This window comes from Euprymna scolopes, chromosome 10 (genome assembly GCF_053919585.1).
Source record: "Euprymna scolopes isolate OS-2025 chromosome 10, ASM5391958v1, whole genome shotgun sequence".
NCBI classification, from domain to species: Eukaryota; Metazoa; Mollusca; class Cephalopoda; order Sepiida; family Sepiolidae; genus Euprymna; species Euprymna scolopes.
The window spans coordinates 61,682,024-61,704,805 of NC_136491.1; the positions used below are offsets into that span (position 1 = coordinate 61,682,024).

General features: G+C 35.8%; 1 protein-coding gene across 10 annotated transcripts in view; it reads left to right on the top strand.

The window, feature by feature from the left end:
• The window catches only part of LOC145286010 (DENN domain-containing protein 1A-like), a 798,566-nt gene that overhangs the window by 239,058 nt on the left and 536,726 nt on the right, over window positions 1-22,782 (top strand). For all 10 annotated transcript variants that reach the window (XM_080134611.1, XM_080134619.1, XM_080134620.1 and 7 more), the window contains 2 exons: window positions 16,123-16,230; window positions 19,930-20,089. In XM_080134611.1, coding sequence (XP_079990737.1) covers window positions 16,123-16,230; window positions 19,930-20,089 — 268 coding nt within the window. The remainder of the gene's footprint in view (window positions 1-16,122; window positions 16,231-19,929; window positions 20,090-22,782) is intronic.

The window sequence follows — 22,782 nt, forward strand, 5'->3', positions numbered from 1 at the left end:
AATATATAAGACTACCTATAATTTCGCGATATTGTGTGTCATTTATTATTTCAGATTCTGTGTGTATACTTTTTATTAATATCATTTTCGACCGGTGTAGAGCGTTTCTTGCACTCTCCCACTCCAAATTTTAATAGTATTTTGTCGATGTACCTCGATTGAGTCATCGTAACAAGTCCTTTGCTTTGAGTAAATTCTATCCCCAGAAACCAGGATATTTTGCCAAGATCGGTCATTTTGAATCTTTTACTTAATTTATTCTTAACATCAGTTAACATTATGTCATAATTTGATGCGATTAAAATATCCTCGACCCACAAAACCAAAATCAATAGTTTATCGTCTTTGTGTTGGGTATATAAACAGAGGTCTACAGCGCATTGTCTAAATTGTTGTTTAATAATATAATCATAAAATACTGTGTTCCAACACTGAGCACTCTGCTTTAGACCATATAATGACTTGTTAAGTCGCCACACGCTATTTTTATTTTTCATTATAAATCCTTCTGGAGGGGTAATATAAATTTCACAGTCTATTGGAGCATTCAAATAAGCATTTTTTACGTCCATTTGATGGATGTTTAGGTCATATTGTGGTGCGACTTGCAGTAAAATTCTGATTGTCATTAGGTTTGTGGTTGGCGAAAACGTAGAAAAGTATTCTTTACCGTAAATCTGAGAGCACCCCTTAGCAACAAATCTTGCTTTGTACTGTTCTATGCCTGATGCTGTACTCTTTTTTTGTAAAGACCCATCTGGTAGAAATAACATGCTTATCTCTTGGGAGAGGCACTATCATTTTTGGTTAAGGCATCTATTTCTTTTTTCATGGCAATTTTCCATTCATCACACTGTTCTGAATTAATTACTTCGTTGAAGCTTTTTGGCGCATTTTCCATTGAACAGCAATAGTCGATTTGATAATCCTTTATATTGTCGACCACAAAAAAATCGGGTCGTCTTCTATTTCTTTCGGGATATCTCGACTTTATCATCATCATCATCATGGACACTCTCGTCTCCGTCATTTTTATTGTTTTCGTTTGTTCTAATTATTTGAGGTAATATAATTCCATCCTCTTCATATGACGGGTTTTCGTCTTTACAATTAAACGTGTCTGTGAATTTTACACACCGGATTCTTTTTATTTTATTTTTTTTTCGGGAAAAAATATTAAATTGGCTGGACTGTTTTTATCGTATCCAAGAAATATACCTCTGTCAGCTTTAATATTCAATTTACTCTTTTTCTCTATATATGCGAAGCAAGTTGAACTAAATATATGCATTCTGCTTAAATTTTTTTTTTTTTTTTTTTACCGCAGAAAGATTCATATGGAGTTTTAGATAGTGTTTTGTTAAAACACCTGTTGCGTATATAGGCTGCCGCCATAAGTGCATACGTCCAGAGGTTTTTAAGGAGTTTTGATTCAATGAGTAGGCATCTTGCCATTTCAAAAAGTGTCCGCCACACATGTTCAGCAGTCCCGTTTTGGTGTGGCGATCTAGGAGCTGATGTTTCATGCCTGATATGATGGTTAGTTAGTAAAAATTCAAAGTCTTTATTGGTAAATTCAGTACTGTTGTCAGAGCGAATACACTTGATTTCACCGTAGGGGGCCATGTCGGCTAGATATTTCTTAGTTGCTAGCAGGGTATCAGATTTGTTCTTTAAAAAATAAACCATTATTAAACCTGAATGGTCATCTACGAAATTCAACACATATCTATAATGTTCTCTGGCCATCGGTTCTACGGGACTGTTCAAGTCACAATGCACCATTGATAGGATTTTTTTTTTTCTGGTATCTTGCTTTGATAGCTTGTCATTTTCCCTTGCGTACAGACGTCGCAGTTGAAGGTTTTTGATGTTTGTATTTGCATTCCATCAACTACAGTCGGCAACTTTTTTGATATCAGGAATATTGCAGTGTCCAAGAATTTTATGCCATGTCTGTAGATCATGGTAGGCGGTTTTTGATGGGACTACGCTATTTAAATAATATAGTCTTCTATTTTCTTTAATGTCGAATACAGTTCCATTCGGGTATACCAGTTTTGATTTATTGGGGCTAAAGTTTATATTTGCACCTTGTTTTGTGGCAGCTTGTACAGAAAATATATTTTGTTTAAATTTTGGGATTAGAAAAGCGTTTTCTAGAATACAGAAACACAGTTCACCTTTATTGTTCTTTAGCGAGATTTTCGCATTGCCTCTTTTCAAAACGATATCATTGACTCGACTCCCGTCAGCTAGTTCTACAAAATGATTTTGTGGCTTAAAGTTGGGATCAAAATTGATAAAATCAGATTCCTTCGTAATCACATGTGCCGTGGCCCCACAATCGACAAGAAAATTATTATTGCTTGTTGACGCATCAAATGTACACAAAAATAAAAATGTATGTTCGCTAACAGAGCTCTCTACATTTTTAATATAGATGCCATTTTGAGTCCTGTATCCACATTGGAAACTCTTGTGATTAGGTCAGTTCAGTGTATAAAGAAATAATTTTGGGTTTTCCTTTCGATAAATAATGCTCTCTCAATATGTTTAATGCTTTGCAGCCGTCATCCAGGGCTTCTCTCATTACTAGTGATAGACTTCGGTCATCTAAACACTGTATTAATTCCGCAAACACAGTTGCGTTCTTTTCAATGAAGTCGGTGTCGTTTCTGTTTTCAGGTTGTGTTTCTAGTTCTTTGTGTAGCTTTTGGATTCGTAGATATCCCAGAAATTTAACTTGCCACAATTCGAATTTTGATTCGGATCCATCGAAATAAAGACGCACGCTGGGCCCATAACCTCTAGAAGTGTAAGCCCTTTTGAGTTTCAGAACAGTTTCAGATGGTTCGCCGTTGCACACAAGTCCTGGTAGGTGACTTGTTTGTAGTAGACAGTTCCACAGAACAAAATATTCTTACCATGTCGAAACCCGGGAAAGAACATGTGAAATTGCTCCAGAAAAGGTTTAATATTTATGAAGCAATTCTGATTTCTGATTGGTTTGTAGCAGAACGTGAATTTATTTGATTCGTCAGTTCTTAGCAGCATCGTTTATGAATAGAATCGTCTGACTGTGTGGGATCATACCCCATTAATAGGTCCAAAATATTGCAACAAGTGGCTTTTTCAGAAAACTGCACCAGATCTTAATTGTAAGCATAGAAGGTATCTTGGACAGACATGTTCTTTTTATGTAAGGTGAAGTTGACAATAATCCTTTTGAAATGTTGAGTTTGTTTGATCTTGGAAATATCTTGAGTTTGTCTCTACCATTATAGTAAAATCAACTTGAGGTAAGCTTCATCAGTTCTGACATCAAAAGCTATCTCTCTCACTATCAGGGTAAAAGTGTAGTAGAAGCATGATGCTGTAGAGAGATGAGTGCTGGACACTTACCCTGTCCTCACTCGTTTCCAGCATAATGACAGAACAATAATCTAATGAATATGCAATGTTGAGTCAGATCAGATCTGGCATATCAACCCTGTTGGCGAGGTTGAATATACCAAAGCGTGATGAACTCCTTATGGTCAGTCATGATTTGGCTACATTGAGAGTGTTACATAATGAAGGAGCCCTATGGTAATAGCAAGTAAGTTAGCTAGTGTGAATTTTGACAAGGGTCATACTAAGTACATTTCATGATAACATGAAACTTGCAAAACAGAATCATTTCCAGAATTATATCAAAGATAGGTGACATGTAAATTAGCACAAAATGAAAGATAAAATCAGAGGTAAAAGTCAAAATGACGAATGACATCACGTTTGTTGAGCTGTGAGAACAAAAGTTTTTGAATCGATCTGATAATGGAAGCTGCACTAAAAACCTTGAATAATGCAAATCTGCTGTTTTATGAAGCAGTCAATAACATAGAAAACTTTGAATATCACCGAGAGCAAAATAAATCACCCAAAATCTTTTTACATGTCACCCAAAGATTTAGGCTAGAAGATACGTTCAATAATTAACTAAAAGAATGTTAGCCTCTCTCTTCTGTGTGAGTTTTTTTTTTTTTTTTTTTTACGTAGGCATCACCACATTATCAAGGCCAAGAGACCACTCAAGGATAAGGGTTAAAGAGTGTACAGTAGAAATTGGACATTATAGTAATCATTAGTAATGAAAATTTGGTAAAGTTGATAACTTATATGGAACGGCTCATCAAGAACTTATTTACGTTAGACTTGAAGACAACCATATTGTAGTCAGCCGGAAAGCAGGAAAACGGAAGACAATTCCACAGGCGTGCAGTTCTAAGAAAAAAGCTTTGTTCATGGAATCTACGTTTAGGTTTAGGCACAGATAAAGAGTGGGGGGAATTATTGATAGTGTTTACAGCTAGACGAGTGTTTCTTGTGAAAGTTTGGCGAGGGGGGACCATAGATTGAAGCTCATTCGAATACTTTCCATGAAAATAATGATACATCAGAGACAAACTCGCAACATCTCTTCTGTGAGATAAAGGTTGCAAGGAAGAGAAAAGGACATCTCCTACGAGGCTACGAAGTCTATTTTGAACTCTATCAAGGCAGGCCAAGTCCTTTCTAGCAGCTCCTGCCCAGATGTGGCAACAGTATTCCATCCTTGGACGTACCTGGCTGTTATATAGATAGAGAATAGCATCAGCAGTGAGATATCTACAGGATCGATAGAAAGATCCCACCATTTTTCCAGTGGCCTTGGCAACAGATTTGATGTACGTGTTCCATTTAAGATCAGGAGTAATGGTCAAGCCAAGAAGTTTGTCAAAACTTTAGGCCTCCTGAAGACGAGAGCCATTCATTTCAATTGATGTCAGATGTGGATCAGAATGTTGATGATGTAAAGAGAGAAGCTTGGTTTTAGATGCATTAAAAGTAACCAGCCATTCTTTACCCCATTGTACTACATGCTCAAGATCAGAGGAGAGAGAATTGGAGAGAACTTGGTCGTTTACTGTCTTAGATGTGCTACCATAAATGGTAGTGTCGTCAGCATAGATGTCTACAAATGATGTAAGGATGTGATTTGGAAGATCATTAATATAGATCAGGAAAAGAGTTGGGCCCAGGATGGACCCCTGAGGGACACCGGCATTAATACTGTGAGCTTCTGATTTTTGCCCCTCAACTACTACTCTTATGAACCTATCAGAAAGAAATGATTTAATAATTGAGAAGACATTTCCAGCAATACTATAGCTAGAGATCTTATGAAGTAAACCTTTATGCCATACCCTATCAAAGGCTTTAGATATGTCAAGAGCAATTGCCCTAGAAAGGTTGCCTCCGTCGAGAGATTTGCTAATCCTATGAGATATAACTGTAAGCACATCTGCTGTAGATCTAGCAGAACGGAAACCATATTGAGTGTCACTAAGAAGGTTATTTTTGTTGAGATGTTTGATTACTTCTGTTTTTAACACAGATTCCAGCAACTTACTCATGACGCACAGGAGACTTATTGGTCTGTACTGAGAGGGTGATGAGCGATCACCTGAATTCTTAAATACAGGGCATACTGATGAAATTTTCCAGGGAGATGGGAAACTATTCTCCTTAAGACAACGTTTAAACAGTTTTGTAAGTATGGGCGCTAGTTCAGGTTGAAGTTTTTTGAGTACTATAATTTGAATACCGTCAGGGTCAGTTGCTTTACTGGAATCAAGGTTTTTGATTAGCTTGGCAACATCATGTACAGATATACGTATATCACATAGCGTGTTTTCTGATACAGGAGGAAATATTGGGGGTTGGCAGCCTTGATCGCAAAGGGTAGAATTAGCTGCGAAGTTCTTGACAAAGAGTTTGGCTTCGTCTGATGCTGACGAGATTACCTCAGGTCCATTGATAATAGTTGGGATGGAGCACACGCTTCTGTTCAGGATTCTGTTTGCTATTTGCCAAAACTGGTGGGAAGCAAGCCGCTGCTCAGCTACTTTGGACTTAACAGATTGAGCATACAACTCTCTTGCATTCTTTATTACTTTCTTACAATGGTTGCTGGCAGTCCTGAAAGCGGCTTTAGTTTTCATACATCTATTACGTTGGAAACAGTGGAAAAAGTGATTTCTGTGCGCAATGGCAGCAGCACATTCTGGAGAGAACCATGGCTGGCTGTTAGGTTTTTGCTGAAACTTTTTCGAGGGTATGAAACGGTCAATACCTACAATTAACCATTCCGTCAGGTCTATTACTATAGAGGACACATCCTTTTTAAACATGGAATGCAGAGGTAGATCAGATATAAATGTACGGAAGCTATCCCAGTCAGCCTTAGTGTATCGATATACTGTACGATGGAGAGGTACGTCTGGGGACTTATTACATTTCATTTTTATCTTAATTGATACAACAGAGTGGTCGGAAGATCCAAGAGGAGACAGAACAGAAACTGAACATAGTTCAGGGCAAGTTGTGAGAAAAAGGTCTAGTAGGCTCGCATACTGGCCATCATTGTCGGGCACACGGGTGGGTTCCTGAACAATCTGAGTGAGGTCATAAGCAATGGAGAAATCATGACAGAACCTTCCCTCATCAGAGTTAATTTTCTTCTGAAATAAAAGCTTAGAAATTTTCAGGAATGTCTGTATTTTTTTCTGCGTGAAAAGAAGTTTTATTTGTCTAACTATACTGATGAGAGAATCGACAACTACCTATGGAACGCAACAGCAATCACTAGAAGAAGAATTACGTGGCCGCAAAAGCTTAAAGAGTTTAAGTATAGATAGAAGACCCACATATATATTAAAAACTTAAGGAGTGATTCTTGAATGAGAAAATATAGAGATTTTAAAGTTAAAGTAAATTTTATACCGAGGAACCATGACAGTCGTCCAAGATCGGCCATTTTAAATTTTTTATTTAATTCATTTTTAACATCTCTTAAAGTGTTGTCACAGTTTGAGGCGAGTAATATATCGTCAACCCAAAAAACCAAAATCAACAATTTATTACCTACATTTTTGGTATACATGCATGCATCTACGGGACATTGTTTAAATTCCTGTTCTATTAAATAATTATGGAGTGTTAAATTCCAATTGTGTGCACTTTGTTTTAGTCCATATAACGATTTATTTAATTTCCACACCCAATTTTTATTTTTCATTTTAAATCCCTCTGGAGGGTAAATGTAGATTTCACAGTCAATCGGAGCATTTAAATAAGCATTTTTTACATCCATTTGATGTATTTTTAAATTGTATTGAGTGGCAAGTTGTAATAAAATTCTAATTGTCGTTAAATTTGTCGTTGGTGAAAATGTTGCACAATATTCCACTCCAGGAATTTGTGAGAAACCTTTCGCCACAAATCTTGCTTTAAAAGTTTCACTGCCAGAAGCTGTGATTTTTTTTTGGAAAAAATCCAGCGTGAAGAAATTATATTTTTATCTGTTGGTTTTGCCACTATTTTGTATGTGTTATTTTCAGATAAAGTTTTCAATTCGGATACCATAACTTGTTCCCATTATTGGTGATTTTGTGAATTAATCACCTCTTTCCGGTGCGCTGTTCAACGAATAACAGTAATCCGCGGTGTAATCTTCTATCTTTTCAATTTGTAAAAAGTCTGACCTTTTTCGCTCCCTTATTAGGTATCGACGTGTCTGGTTACTGTTTTCGTCAGAAGTACTGTAATCGTCGTCGTTATTAATATTTTCATTGTGATCGATTAAGACGCTAGGCAATATTTCACATTTTTCATTCACTGAATCGCCATTTTTAAAATTTAATGTATCATTGAATTTTACACATCTAACCCTTTTTATGGCATTTTGAGCTGCAAAGTAGATTAAGTTTGCCGGACTATTTTTATCGTAACCTACAAAAGTACCTTTTTCACTTTTAGTATTTAGTTTACTGGTGTTTTCTATAAATGCAAAACAATCAGAACCAAATAGATGCATTCTATTCATTTTAGGTTTTACACCGCAAAATGCTTCATACGGCGTTTTTCCTTGCCTCTTATTGAAAGATCTATTTCTGATATATGCTGCTGCCATTAAAGCGTATGTCCATAAACTATGCGCTAATTTCTATTCGATAAGTAGTCATCTTGTCATCTCAAAAAGGGTTCGCCATGCCCTTTCAGCTGTGCCATTTTGGAAGGGGGAGTATGGCGCCGATTTCTCGTGTTTAATACGGTGGTTAATTAATAGAAGTTCAACATCTTTACTAGTAAATTCAGTCCCATTGTCTGAGCGAATACATTTTACTGAACCGTACGGGGTAACATTAGCTAAATATTTCTTAGTGGCGAGGATAGTGTCGGATTTGTTTTTTAGAAAATAAACCATAATTAAACCGGAAAAAATCATCAATGAAGTTCAGTACGTACCTTAGATTGTTTCTCCCCATCGGGCTGATCGGACCTGCTTGCGCGAGCCTTTTCTAGTCTTACACAAAAACACACGTTCACATTTCAAGCTATATTACTTGTCATATACATACACGCACACAAACATACGCGCCCACGTCCACACACGTACATATATTCACGTTCGCGTACATACTCACATTCACGCACGCATGGACAACGTCACTTCCTCTTTCAAAGGAAATCCACACATGCGCAAAAGACCAGCGGAAACACCTATTGCAAGAGCAATAAGCAGCTTCTCCCTTTTTCAGACCAGCCTCCTAGCTGGACTGTCTACAAACCGACAGCGTGCCTTTTCGGCATGCGCATGCGCGTACCTCACACCACTTGCTACTATGTAGGACAAAAAGCCAACGTACACTTTATACGTTTTCTATCTCGATAACCTGGATTGACTTTCTCACTCTATCTCCCCTTCGTTTTGGTCCATCAACACAGACATGTGCGCGACTCTCTACTGAGCTTAACCCTCTCTTTCTACAGGCTGGCTTGCCAGGTCACGTTTCTCTATTGCATTCCCCTTTCCTTCCACGCGCGTAGTCTTCAATGCCTGAATGAACACGTGTACACCCAAGACTTTCATTTCTCAACAGAAAATAAACAACATGTTTATTTTATTCCAGCATTTGAGTTCTTTGTTTCCTTCATTCAATTCGTTTCATTATTTTTTCTTTTAGCGAGTTAGGATATTTATATCCTAGTCCGCAACATGCTAAGTCACAATGCACAAGTGAGAGAATTTTCGTAGCTTTTTTGTCTGGTGTTTGGCTTATATCATTTGTCATTTTCCCCTGTGCACACACATCACAATTTGGGAGATCGTCTAAAGGTATTATTTTCATGCCTTTGACTACCATTTGGTAATTTTTTAATATCAGCTGTATTGCAGTGTCCTAGAATTTTATGCCAGGTTTCCAAGTTGTGACAGGCAGTTTTTGAGGGAACCATACTTTTTAAATAATATAGTCGGACATTTTCTTTAATGTCAAATACAGTTCCATTGGGGTATGTGAATTTTGATGTACTTTGGCCAAATTGTATATTTGCCTTTATTATTTTTTAGGTATATTTTAGCATTGCCTCTTTTCAAGACTATATCATTTATTTGACTACCATCGGCAAGTTCAACAAAATGACTTTGAGGATTAAAGTTTGAATCAAAATTAATAAAATCAGATTCCTTGGTGATAACATGTGCTGTAGCACCACCGTCTACAAGGAGATTTTTACCGTTTGTGGTTGTGTCAAAGTTACATGTGAATAAAAATGTATGTTCTTCCTCAAAGTTCTCAACGGTTTTTATGGAGTCCATTTTAGAGCGTTTATATCGACATTGGAAACTTTTGTGGTTGGGTCGTCCACAATTATAGCAGATAATTTTATTCTTTTTCTTGGGAAAATTACTTTTGGAGAATATGTTGCGGTGAGGTGTGTAATTTGGTGGTGTCTGCTTTCGAGAAGCATTTTTGAACGTCATAATATGGCTGGAGTTATTATTGTCCACGAGCATACGATTAGTCTCTGCGTAACTGCGCAATGCCACTTTAAATTTGCTGAAATTTATGGGTTTGTCTTTCTGAGTTATAACAGTTGTAAATGGTTTAAAATCGGCTGGAAGTCTCTTGAGGGTCATTGATATCAACAAGCTATCACTTATTATTTCACCTGAGAGTTTTAAGGCATTGGCGGTTGTTTCTGCCCTTATGACGTAGTCGGTAATCGTTTCATCCTTGTTACATTTCAAAGAGGTTAATTCTGTATATAGGGATATTATTTTCGGTTTCCCTTTTGATAAATAATGTTCTCTTAATATGTTCAATGCTTTCCTCCCATCATTGAAATGCGTCTCTTATAATCAGAGACAGACTTCTGTTGTCTAAACATTGAATCAGTTCTGCAAAAACAGTCGCGTTTTTCTTGAGAAATTCGGGGTCGTTTGGATTCTCTGTTGTAGATTGTATGACTTTGTGTAGTTTTCGAATCCTTAGATATCCCAGAAATTTTACCTGCCACAATTCGAATTTAGATTCCGATCCGTCAAAGAAAAGACGACAGCTGGGTGCATAACCTGTTAAGTTTTGAGACATTGTGTTGAACAAAGATGGCGGCGTAGTTCAGATCAGTAACCAAGATGGTGGCAAAGAATTAAATGCGGTCCGTGACGTAGCAAACGGCGAACTGATTGAATCCAAAATTCGACAATTTTTATAATAATTTTGCGACGTTTTCATTGGTTGTTTAGCACAGCCGTTGGTTATAAAAATGATTGGCGAATCCATTCATCTCATACCCCCATCAGAAGTCAAAAACATTTTACACCTTATGCATGTGCAAATGGTCATGAATGATAGTTTCCACAAACCCTGTACTAATCTTGACATCTTGGGCTATTTGGCAAATAGTAATGCGCCGATCTTCCAAAATGGCAGCCTCAACTTGACGGACAGATGCCTCATCAATGGCAGAAGGGGGGGAGGGCAGGTCTGGGAGCTGTTTCCACAGATTTCCGGTCATGTTTGAATTCACGATGCCAGCATTTTACAAGGTCATATGATGGAGCATTATCACCATAAGTTTCTTTCATTTTATCAAAAGTCTCCTGTGGTGTGCGTCCTTTCAAATACAAAAACCGGATCACTGCTCGACATTCAACAGGCTCCATTTCACACCTGTAAAACAGAAACCACAATTAGTTCAGAGCTGTAATTTGCCACATAACCCATAGAGATATAAATCATTGCACATGCAAAATTTCAGCTAGATCAGACAATTGGAAGTGGCTCAGGGGCATTACTTATTGCACACCCCTCGTATACTTTAATCACACAAAATGCATGCTAAAATATACTTTAGTTTGAGGATTGAATTTTGAAAATAATTCTGTTTTAGTTGTTCTAATTAGCTATAATTTACATACTCTGATTGTAATGCTGGTGCATGCCTGGGTAGCACTAATTCGCCTTGCTTACAGGCTAAGAGTTGGGTAGGGTGTTTAACATGGGGTTTAAGGAATTTATTTTTTCTCCAAAGTCTGGAATATATCTTTATTGCTGATATGATAAACAGAAAAGTTGACAGTGACACAAAGTCTGCTTTGTCACTGGTTCACCTGTTATATTTAAGTGCCAGATCGCCCGTGTAAGTGAAAGATAATACAGTTTCTTTAAGAGAAAAATAATTTAAATTGAAGAGAAAGAAAGAAAAAGGGAAAAAGAGAATTAAAGCGAGATATGGTTATGAAAGAGAAAGAAAAGATTCATAAGAAAAGAGCAAAGAAAAAGAATATAACAATGAGATAGAGAAAGGAAAGAGTAATCTCTAGAGAGGAAAACAGAATGATCTCAGATGATGGGTGGCTGGAATTTGCGTTTCATAAAAGCCGAGAAGAAGAGAATGCATCACCCCTGAGCTCTGGCCCAAAAGCCAGAAACTCCAGAAAAGCTAAGTTGAAAAGGTCTTGTTCCTAGTCGGGAGATTGTCTAAACGAACCTAGTTGTAACAACCTGCATCAGAAAGCCGTTAAGAACCCAAAGAACTCAACTTTATGCAAGTGTACCCTGTATATCTTAAGACTATTTTGTGAATAATTATTTTGTTTATAAAAAAATGACCCCAAGTTTTTTTTACTTATCAAATGTCAGCCTGAGTGAGGATGCAGTTCATTTCAAATATACCTTGACGTCAGACGATGGAAGACACAGACCAGATTCAGCACGAAGTCAAAGTGATGGCCAAAGTAAAGTGTTGCCATACAGACTTAGTCATGCATGTTTTGCATGTCCTGAGCATCAGAGCGGTATTTTGCAGTGATCAGTGAGAGTCTGGTCATCCTTAACGCGTTCACCGCTAGATTAGCTAAAAGTGTAGCCCTACTGGGTTGCATCTGTGAGCCGGGATCAACGAACATAGCCAGGGATATATCACAAATATGGTCCCATGAACCAGGATTGCGACAAATGCAGCCCAGAGGACATATGGTTATATTACAATTTAACTAAAAAATATCTGTATATAAATAAAATGAAGTCATTTTTCCCCCCTTAGTTTGACCTTAATAGGATTAAAACTTAAGACATTTCATGCAAATGTAATGTGTACAAACTGCAGCACATTATCTGAGGTGTGCTATAGACCTATTACCCTTACACTTCCTCGATAACCGTACATTTCTATATTTTTCCTGGTGAGAGTCCACTGCCAAAACCTGTAAGAATCAATGGAAGTGGTAAAATCTTTTCTCTCTATTACGTTCATACTCCCCTCGCGACCACTTAACACCGTTGTGGATACATCCACCGGAGAATTTGGGAAGAACCACCGGTTGGAGTTCTTAGTTGCTTAAAAAAAATGGAATTGCATTTTACCGTCGGGTGAAACGCAACTTTCCATTACATCTATTATATGGCTTACTTATACCATTTCTTTTATTTCTTCTTTGTTTTTGTTTTTTTTTTTTTTTTTTTTTTTGCGGGGTGGGGTTTCATTTCTTCGCCAGATTTGAAACTAACAGAAAAAATTCAACATAAATCATTACGGGTTTATTTCGTTTACAAAATAAAGTCTGCTGTTTGCATTTACAGAATATTTACTCCCGTCATATATTAGCTAAACCGGAGGGGGGGGGCATCTATAAATATAAAAGCGAAAATGTGTGTGTGTATGTTTGCTTCTTCTTCTGTATGTCCGCGAATGCTTTGGCTTGCAGGTCAGACTTCCTCGCACCTGTTCATTGCGCTTCATTAACCTTCATATAACGCCCTTATCAGTTCCTCTCTGTCGTGGCACAGATGGTTAGGTGACTGGCTTTTTTTCCCTTTCGTTTCTACCTTCGCGTTAAGGTATTGGGGTTCAATCTGACCTTCCGACCAAAACTTTTTTTTCTTTTACACCTCTTTTTAACACACACACCTCCAAACACCCGGGCAATGCCGGGTACCCCGCACTAGTTAATAATATTTCAAAGACAATTGAACTGCTTTTCAGCACCAACATCACTACTACTTTTTCTCAACTCTCTGCAAATGAACATGCGGCCTTCCATTTTAGTTGTTTCATTTACTTCAGCTGATTAGTTGCAACTGCAAAAGTCTACATCAGTAAAGGAAAGCATGCCATGCAAAGTATCAAGTATCTCAGCTTGTAGGTGTTCCTCTTTATTATAACTCACTCCTCTGATCATATGATCATGCAAATTACCATGGATGACTGGTCATTTTACCATAGAAATCCTCTATAGTGAGACATTATTTCTTCCTCTTTTACTAAAGCATCAGAAATACCAGATTCAAAACTGCATGGAGCCACTATTTGTATCAAAAAAGACAACCATTGTTGTGCATGATAGCCATCCCTAAACTTTTCCATATTTCATGTACACTAAGGCCTCCCTGTGGCAAGAGCACCCACTATGTGGTTCAATCTCTCTCTTTACATCATTGAGCCACTGTTGTAGAACGCTGTTGGTGAATCTGCTTGGTTCTGGTCAGCTCTTATTAGTGCTTAATTAATCCAAATATTGTACTCTTTCATAAGTGATATTATTCGGTCAAGTCAATACAATGTTTTCAGACTGTAAAATGAACTGAACTTCCAAACTCTTCCAATAATAGTAATTGTCTGTATTTTTGAGATGGGGTGTTTTCATTGATTGAGATTGTCGGACTGACTTCCTCATCTTGGTTGTTATTGTCACAACGTTTCGGCCGTTTTGCCCTCCGGCCTTCGTCAGGTGTTTTGTATCGAACTGGGGAACCGTTTGTTAGGAGTCTCGATAATAAAGGGTTGGGTTCGAGACTCCTAACAAACAGTTCCCCAATTCGATACAAAACACCTGAGGAAGGCCAGAGGGCAAAACGGCCGAAACGTTGTGGCAATAACAACCAAGATGAGGAAGTCAATCCAACAATCTCAATCTTCCAATAATATTAATAATAAAAAATCATTTTATTATTAGTCTTTTGATTTTATTGCCACCCTATCCACCTTTTATATATTTAGAGAATTTTTAAAAACAGTTAAAGGACATTGAAATTCAAAGAACTGATGCCAAAGTGTGTTTCCACCTAGATCTATGAAAATCATTTATAGTAAATAATTAAAGCTTTTAAAAATGTTCCAAGTTTTTTTTATTCACACAATTTGGATACCTCTTGTCAGGTTTGCTAATGCTGAATAATATCTGTGCATGTGAGGATTATGTAGTTTGTATTTTTTTTTTATGGCTTCCATTATGATTTTCTGTTAGAATAAATAATTGAAAATTGTTAACAATTGCTATGTAAAATAAGAAAACAGTGTAAAAACAGAGTAATTAACAATGCCCTCTTCCCATTTTAAGAAAAAAATTTCTTAATGTTACTATTTAGAAAATCATACTTGACATGGAGTGGAGGCACGTTGTTGACTATTAAACAATGTTCATTTTTTTATCTTAATTTTAAAGATTTTGTCAGTTATTAGATTGATTTTTGTTTTTATTGTAAAAAGAAAAAAAGATATAGATGATAATAGTTATAATATAATAATGGTAAATTTATAAATCTACTTTTTTTTTTTTTTTTTTAATTTTCAAGATGATCGTGTAAACACCTTGAAAAACTTGTCAGAACAATTATTACAGAATTTAGAATAGAAGATCAGTTTCATATATAAATTTAACATAACATGATCAAATCTGAGCCATTCTAACCTTTTAAGAATGTTTACTTAATTTTTTATCACTAATCCTGAGTTCAACTATAAAGGTCATAAAACCAGGCAGAATTGCTTAAAAATGAGCCTGCCCACCCTCAAATAAAAACACTGAATTCATCTTCCAAGAGAAAAATATTTTTGGTTAACTACTCTAAAACTATAGAATGTCTCACAAGCAGAAACTCATTTTATGTTAAATTTATGTGTGAAACATATCTCGCACTTTAAATTCTAAAAAACTTTTTTTTATTTTAGGGTATTCATGAAAACTAGTAGAATCTCATTTTTTTAGTGGTTGTAATTTGCCGGTAACCAGACAAAAACCCAACAAAATAATTCAAACACTGACAAAAGCCCACTAATGAAAAAACAAATGAAGTTTTAAAATGTTTATCAGTATTTTTTATTTATTTATTTTTTTCTGAAAAAAAAAATGCTTTGAATTACTGATGCTTGTTTTCTTTTGACTGTTTTTTTTTATTATTTTTTTTTTATTTACCAAAGCACTTATAATTTGTAAAAAAAGTATGGTATTATTAGAGCTCTGCATCCTATGCTAATTCACCAAAAGAAAAGTGTGATTGTCCATTTAATATTATTTATTAGGTGATTACACATAAACAAATTAAAAATATTTAGTAGTAAAATAAAACAACAAAATCAGTTTTGCATATAAAATTTTTTTCTCTTATAAATAAATAAAAAAAAATAAAATGGAAAAAGTTTACATTATTAATTTATTAAAATTGATTTTAGTAGATATTTGAATTTACACATTTTTCTTTGATGCTTAAAAGAAAATATCTAGAATATGTACCTTGCAATGGAAATTATGAATTACATAAATTTATTAGGAATATAAAAAAATAACTGATAGAAAAAAAAAAAGAAAATTAGGACATTTTTAGCAATTTTCAATAAAAAATTTGCTTTATACAATAACACCTGAATAAATGTTTTCTTTTTATTTTGGATATTAATTTACATTCTTGGTAAAAGTAAAAAAAAAAAAAAAGAATAGTTAGAACACTTGTTTTTCTTTATTGTATATTACAGTGGAGCTGTAGATTATTTCACATTTGTATTGACGGACAGTAAGAGCAAATTCACTTATGGCTTCTGTCGATATGCAACGGGTGCTCACACCTGCCTTTGTATACTCAGGTAAGTTTTTTTTTTTTTTTTTTTACTTTTCTGTCAACATGCTATTTTTAACTTTTCTCAGTGGAAGTTTAAGCCTGTTAAATGTATATTGATTTTTTGTAAAAGATAATCCACACAATTGTTTGAAAATATTTGTACAAATAATTATAAACTGAAGTTGGCTGAATACCGATATTCTATGGCTGACTGGGATAGCTTCCGTACATTCATATCTGATTTACCTCTGCACTCCATGTTTAAAAAGGAAGTGTCCTCTATAGTATCAGATCTGACCGAATGGTTAATTGTAGGCATAGACCAATTCATACCATCTAAAAAATTCCAACAAAAACCTAACAGCCAGCCATGGTTCTCCCCAGAATGTGCTGCTGCTATCGTGCACAGAAATCACTTTTTCCATAGCTACCAACGTAATAGATGCACTGAGACTAAAGCTGCTTTCAGGACTGCCAGCAACCACTGTAAAAGAGTAATAAAAAATGCAAGAGAGCTATATGCCCAGTCTGTTAAATCCAAGGTAGCTGATCAGCGGCTTGGATCCCACCAGTTTTGGCAAATAACAAATAGGATCCTGAACAGAAGTGTGCGTTCTATCCCAACCATTATCAATGGACCAGAGGTCATCTCGTCAGCGTCAGACAAGGCCAAACTATTTGCAAAGAACTTTGCAGCTAATTCTACCCTATGCGACGAAGGCCATCAACTCCCCATATTTCCTCCTATAACAGAGAACAAGCTAGATAACATACAAATATCCGTGCATGAGGTCGCCAAGCTAATCAAGAACCTAGATTCCAGTAAAGCAACTGGCCCTGATGGCATCCCAATTATAGTGTTAAAAAAGCTTCAACCAGAACTTGCTCCCATACTTACGAAACTGTTTAAGCGCTGCCTTAAGGAGAAGTGCTTTCCGACTCCCTGGAAGACCTCATCAGTTTGCCCTGTATTTAAGAATTCAGGTGATAAGTCCTCTCCCTCTCAGTACAGACCAATAAGTCTCCTGTGTGTTATGAGTAAGTTGCTGGAATCCATATTAAATAGAGAAATAGTCAACCACCTCAGCAGGAATAACCTTCTTAGTGACACACAATATGGTTTCCGCTCTGCAAGATCTACCGCAGATGTGCTGACGGTTATATCCCACAGGATTAGTAAATCTCTTGACAAAGGCTTCCTTTCTAGGGCAATTGCTCTTGACATATCAAAGGCCTTCGACAAGGTATGGCATAAGGGTCTACTTCACAAGATTTCCAGCTACGGTATAACTGGAAATGTTTTCTCAATCATTAGATCATTTCTCTCCGATAGGCTCATAAGAGTAGTGGTAGATGGACAAAAATCGGAGGCCTGCAATATAAATGCTGGAGTCCCTCAGGGGTCAATCCTGGGCCCAACTTTCTTCCTGATCTACATCAATGACCTCCCTAAACACATACTTAAATCATTCGTTGACATCTATGCTGATGACACGACCATCTACGGCAACACATCAAAGGCTGTAAATGACAAAGTTCTCTCTGATTCTCTCTCCTCTGATCTCGAGCACGTGGTTCAGTGGGGGAAGATGTGGCTGGTTACCTTTAATGCATCCAAAACCAAACTCCTATCCTTACATCATCAACGCTCTGATCCCCATCTGGCATCAATTGTGATGGATGGCTATCGTCTGGGTGAGGCCCCATGTTTTGACAAGCTTCTGGGTTTGACCTTTACTCCTGATCTGAAATGGAACACGTACATCAAGTTTGTTGCCAAGGTCGCTGGAAAGATGGTGGGATCCTTCTACCGCTCCAGAAGATATCTCACTACTGATGCAATTCTCTATCTATATAAAAGCCAAGTACGTCCAAGGATGGAATACTGTTGCCATATCTGGGCAGGAGCTGCTAAAAACAGCCTATCCTGTCTTGACAGAGTACAAAATAGGCTTCGTGGCTTAGTGGGGGATGCCCTTTTCTCTACCCTGCAACTTCTCTCCCACAGAAGAGACGTTGCGAGCCTATCCTTGTTTTATCGTTATTTGCGTGGCAGGTGCTCGTCTGAACTCCAATCTCTGGCCCCCCCCTCGCCAATCTTTCATGAAAAACACCCGTCTAGCTGAATCCACTGTGAAAAATTTCCCCCACTCTATATCTGTGCCTAAATCAAAACGCGGATTCCATGAACAAAGCTTCTTTCTTAGAACTGCACGCCTGTGGAACTCTGTTCCGTCTGCCTGCTTCCCACCGGACTACAACTTGGATGTCTTCAAGTCCAACATTAACAAATTCCTAATGAACCACCCCTTAAGTAAACACTTCATCAAATCTCCACACTAACGTAATGTACTTGCAATAACCCTTATCCCTGAGTAGCTTCCGGGCCTTGATAAGTGGTGATCACTGTGTAAAAAAAAAAAAAAAAAAAAAAATCAATATTCTAGTAAATGAATAGAAAATAAAAAAAAAATATACAATTTTTGCATGTTATTGACCCTCTTCACACTCCAACCTTTTTGGCCCATTACCAAAAACTTATTTGATGTTTTGTTAATATTTAAAAAAAATATGGCAATGATTGTTTTCTAACCTTTTTTATATACTTTATAGTAGTGGTTCCAGTAATTAACAATCTAGAAATTGCCAAGAACACAGTGGTTAAAATTCTAGAATTTTTTTTTCCATTTCTCATTCAGAAATCTCATACACATAATTAAAGAAAAGATGAAAAGCATTCTGCTCTGAGTAGATCTAAAATAACCTTTTAATTTAATTTTTTTCTTTAACGGTACGTGGTGCAGCAGTTATTTTCATAGGATGTGTCTACTATACTATGTTCTGTTGGAGCTTCAGTAATATTCCTGCAGACTGCTTTCTATCCTTGATACATAAAAATCTAAATGGATGCCATGAAATCCTAAAAAAACAATACATTGCACATAAAAATGAACATTACAATTCAAAACGAGCACATTTCTAAGGCTTAATATTTGTCTGGCAAATAAAAATGGATTCTTAGTCTGAATATCACATTGTTTATTTTGCTTTGATCTTCACTACAAATTGTCAGTTTCTTCAAAAGAGAGAAATTGGAACAATTCGAAAAAGGGGAAGGGGTTGAAAGAGAAAGCTTTTTACAAATTTTTTTAAAATCATTTTCTTTTTCCATTGTCCTATGCCAAGAGTATACAACCTACAGGTCGGTCTTAAACGTTTACTTTTTATAGCAGGTTGACAACTGATGTCTCAGAATTTTTTTTTTCAAATATATCTTAATCCATCAGAGATACATATTGCATTTTTCAACAAAACTGATTTTCGAAAGCCCTCAACCCCTTTCATGTTATACTCATGCAGCTGGTGAGTATAGATGCTATTTTGAAATTTTCACATATATGCTACAGAAAGAATTAGAAAACATGGTCAATTAGACTAAATCAAACATTCATTCAGTCAGTGTTTGTTATTTAGATCCAACTTGAAAAATTTGACAACTTTATATTTGCACCTGAAAAGGGGGAGGGGGGTAACTGAAAAATATAAAATAACTAACTCCAGAATGGCTTTCCAAAAATTGCTTGATTTCAACTCCTCCACCTTGTCCAGCTGCAAACAAATAATGAAAAGTAATGCAATCTGATAATGGTCACTTTTGTTAAAATGTGAATATTTTTAGAATGTAAAAATTGTATTGATTATTTTGTTATTTGTATTATTTCAGTGCTCTTCCTTGGTTTGAGATCTTTTATCGGTTCCTTAACCTATTGGCTGAGATCAGTAACCGAACAGAAAACAATGACATCACTCACCTTTTGGGTGAGGCATATGTTGTCGCTGTTCCTGAACCATGTAACCAGGTGACATTGGTTGCCCAGGAAGAGGTAAGTTTATTATTCTTTCTCTGAGAAAAAGTTATTAACAAACCAAGGAGAAATGTTATTCATGGAGAAAACTTTAAAGAATAATGTTATAATGTTTGTATATGTATATATAAATTCCAAGTTAATATTTTCCAGATGTAAAGTGACCAATGAAGTATATATATATTAGACAGAGACAGCAAAAAGTTGCTTTGTGACCTTTAGAAATGTCACCTCCTACACTAATTGCATAATCATGAAACACTAGTGTCTGTAGGCATAAAAAATAACTACTGTTTAATTATAATTATGAAACCTCTTTAAGAAAACTCAATGATAAGCACTGCCTGCGGAATATTAACTAAAAGGCAGTAAATTAGCGTTTATGCAATGTTCACGACTTCTGGTTGTTTAAATACTATAGATTGTCTAATGTATTCGCTATTTAATAATTTCTAATTCTCTCCATTCCCGTAACAATTGTTTGGACGCCATGTGGTAAAATGGAGTAAAATGTTGCTGAGTGGCTGGGTTTGAATCTCATGATCAGCAGGAATTGTCACTCCCTACACTGATGATTGTGTGACCATGAAACACTACTGCTTGTAGGTATAAATAATAATACTTGGTTAATTTTAATATATATATATATAATATATATATATATATATATATATATATATATATATATATATGGTCTAACCTCGAACTATAGGTTATACATATATATATATATACTAGCCTTTTGGTCCAGCGTTGCCCGGGGGTTTGGAGGTGTATGTTGAGCAAAAAAAAAAAAGCGGTCAATTTTTTAAACTTTGACCCCCATTATGACCTCTTAACATTTATTGTTTGGGGCTCAAATCAAGTTATTAAGTTAGATCCATGTCTAAGGAACCTATATCTAAAATCCCAAGTGTTTCGACCTAAAATTGTCGGAGGAGTTTGGTAGAGTTCTCAAAGGTCAAATCGTTGAACTTTGACCCCTTAACAGCCAAATTCCTGGCCGAAAACCGATTCCAAAGATTTTCTCAAATCTCAGTACGCTGTGTATCAAATTTCGAGTCTGTAGACTGAATATTGACAGTTATTGCGTAGGAAAATATACACAGACAGACAGATACATTCACTTTTTTTACATATCTGGACTATCTATCCAGATATGATTTAAACAAAAATGCATACGCATACATAAATATATATGGAAACAATTTTGTGTTCTCTGTAAACTTTTCGTGCAAATATTGTGCAAGGATACATCATGTAGAATATCTGCATGAATATAATTACACGTAATAGTTAACCATTAAGATAATGATCATCCCATAAGAAAACCGAAAAAACTAATAGGGAATTAATTAAAATGAATGTTTAAAACAATATGCAAATTAGCTAGATCTTTTGCTAGTGAATGCAATTCCACAAGCCATATATAAGAAAATTGTATTTTCTTTTTAAATAAATAGAAAATAAGGTTTTTAATATGAATATCAATACACACAAAAGAAAACCGAATTTATAGGAGTATATATATATATATATATATGTTCTTAGGTTTGAATGTGATTAGTCTCTTGGTGATATTATACACATCGGTATTTAAGGCGTATAGTGAATCCAATTTTTTTTTTTTTTTTTGTAATACACTATATCGCTATTTTAAAAAATGCATTGTCTCCTATATCACTCATTTTAATTAATAAAAAAAAAAGGGAATCCCTCAATCCAGCTTATGAAAAGTGATGACCAAACCGATCAAATGGCTTGCTCACATTAAATTCTTTTGGTCCTCCGATTTATTGGAGGAGGGACCTATGTTTTCAGTAGCATCCATGTGTTCATTAGTGCGGACCATTGTCAGATAACCGTCTGTTTGTTTTTCCCGAAATTTTGCCACAAATTGTATTTCATTAAATAGATGTGCACATTAAAAAATTTTTTTTTTCTTTTTTGTAAAAATCCCGTTGCGTTCTCAGGTGCTCAAAAAGTCAAAAATGCCTAAAATAAAAAGTTTTGCCCCATAACTTTTGATCAATCCATTAGACTTTTCTGAAACTTGGCAAAAATGTGGAGCCGATTGTTCTTCATATAAATCCAGTATGAGTGACCAAGGCAAAATTCTGGTTCATGTCCTTGGGGACTTTCAGTACTAAATACACCCCTTTTGTGGTTAAGACCTGAAAGTGTACCGTTATCATTTTAGACTGGGATTCGGCATCACAGAGGCTCAAAAGAGGTAAAAAATGCCCCCAAAATGCACTTTACCCCATATATATATATATATATATATAAAGCTGTGAGGGTGTCTGGTCACGAATAGGTTCCTATATGGTTGACTATTTTAAAAAACTGATTAATGATAGAAGATGTATCGAGACACAGGAATGGGTATGTTTGATCTGGTAGAACGGGGGTTTATTAAAATTGTGGGGTCTGCGTTCGCGACTGGTCCACAAAGTATGGAAATAAAAAATTAAAAAACGTATACAAGTGTTTTTGATATAAATGTACATAATAATACTTTGATAAGTATGTTTTAACTTAAATAGGGATGGTATAATAAAATTGTGAGGTCTGCGTTCGTGCCTGGCCTCCATAGAATGGAAATAGACACAAACTGTAATAAAGACTTTTCATATCTATCTGCGTGAGTATACTTTGATAATTATGTTTCAGTTTGAAGAAATATGGTATAATAAAATTATGGGATGTTC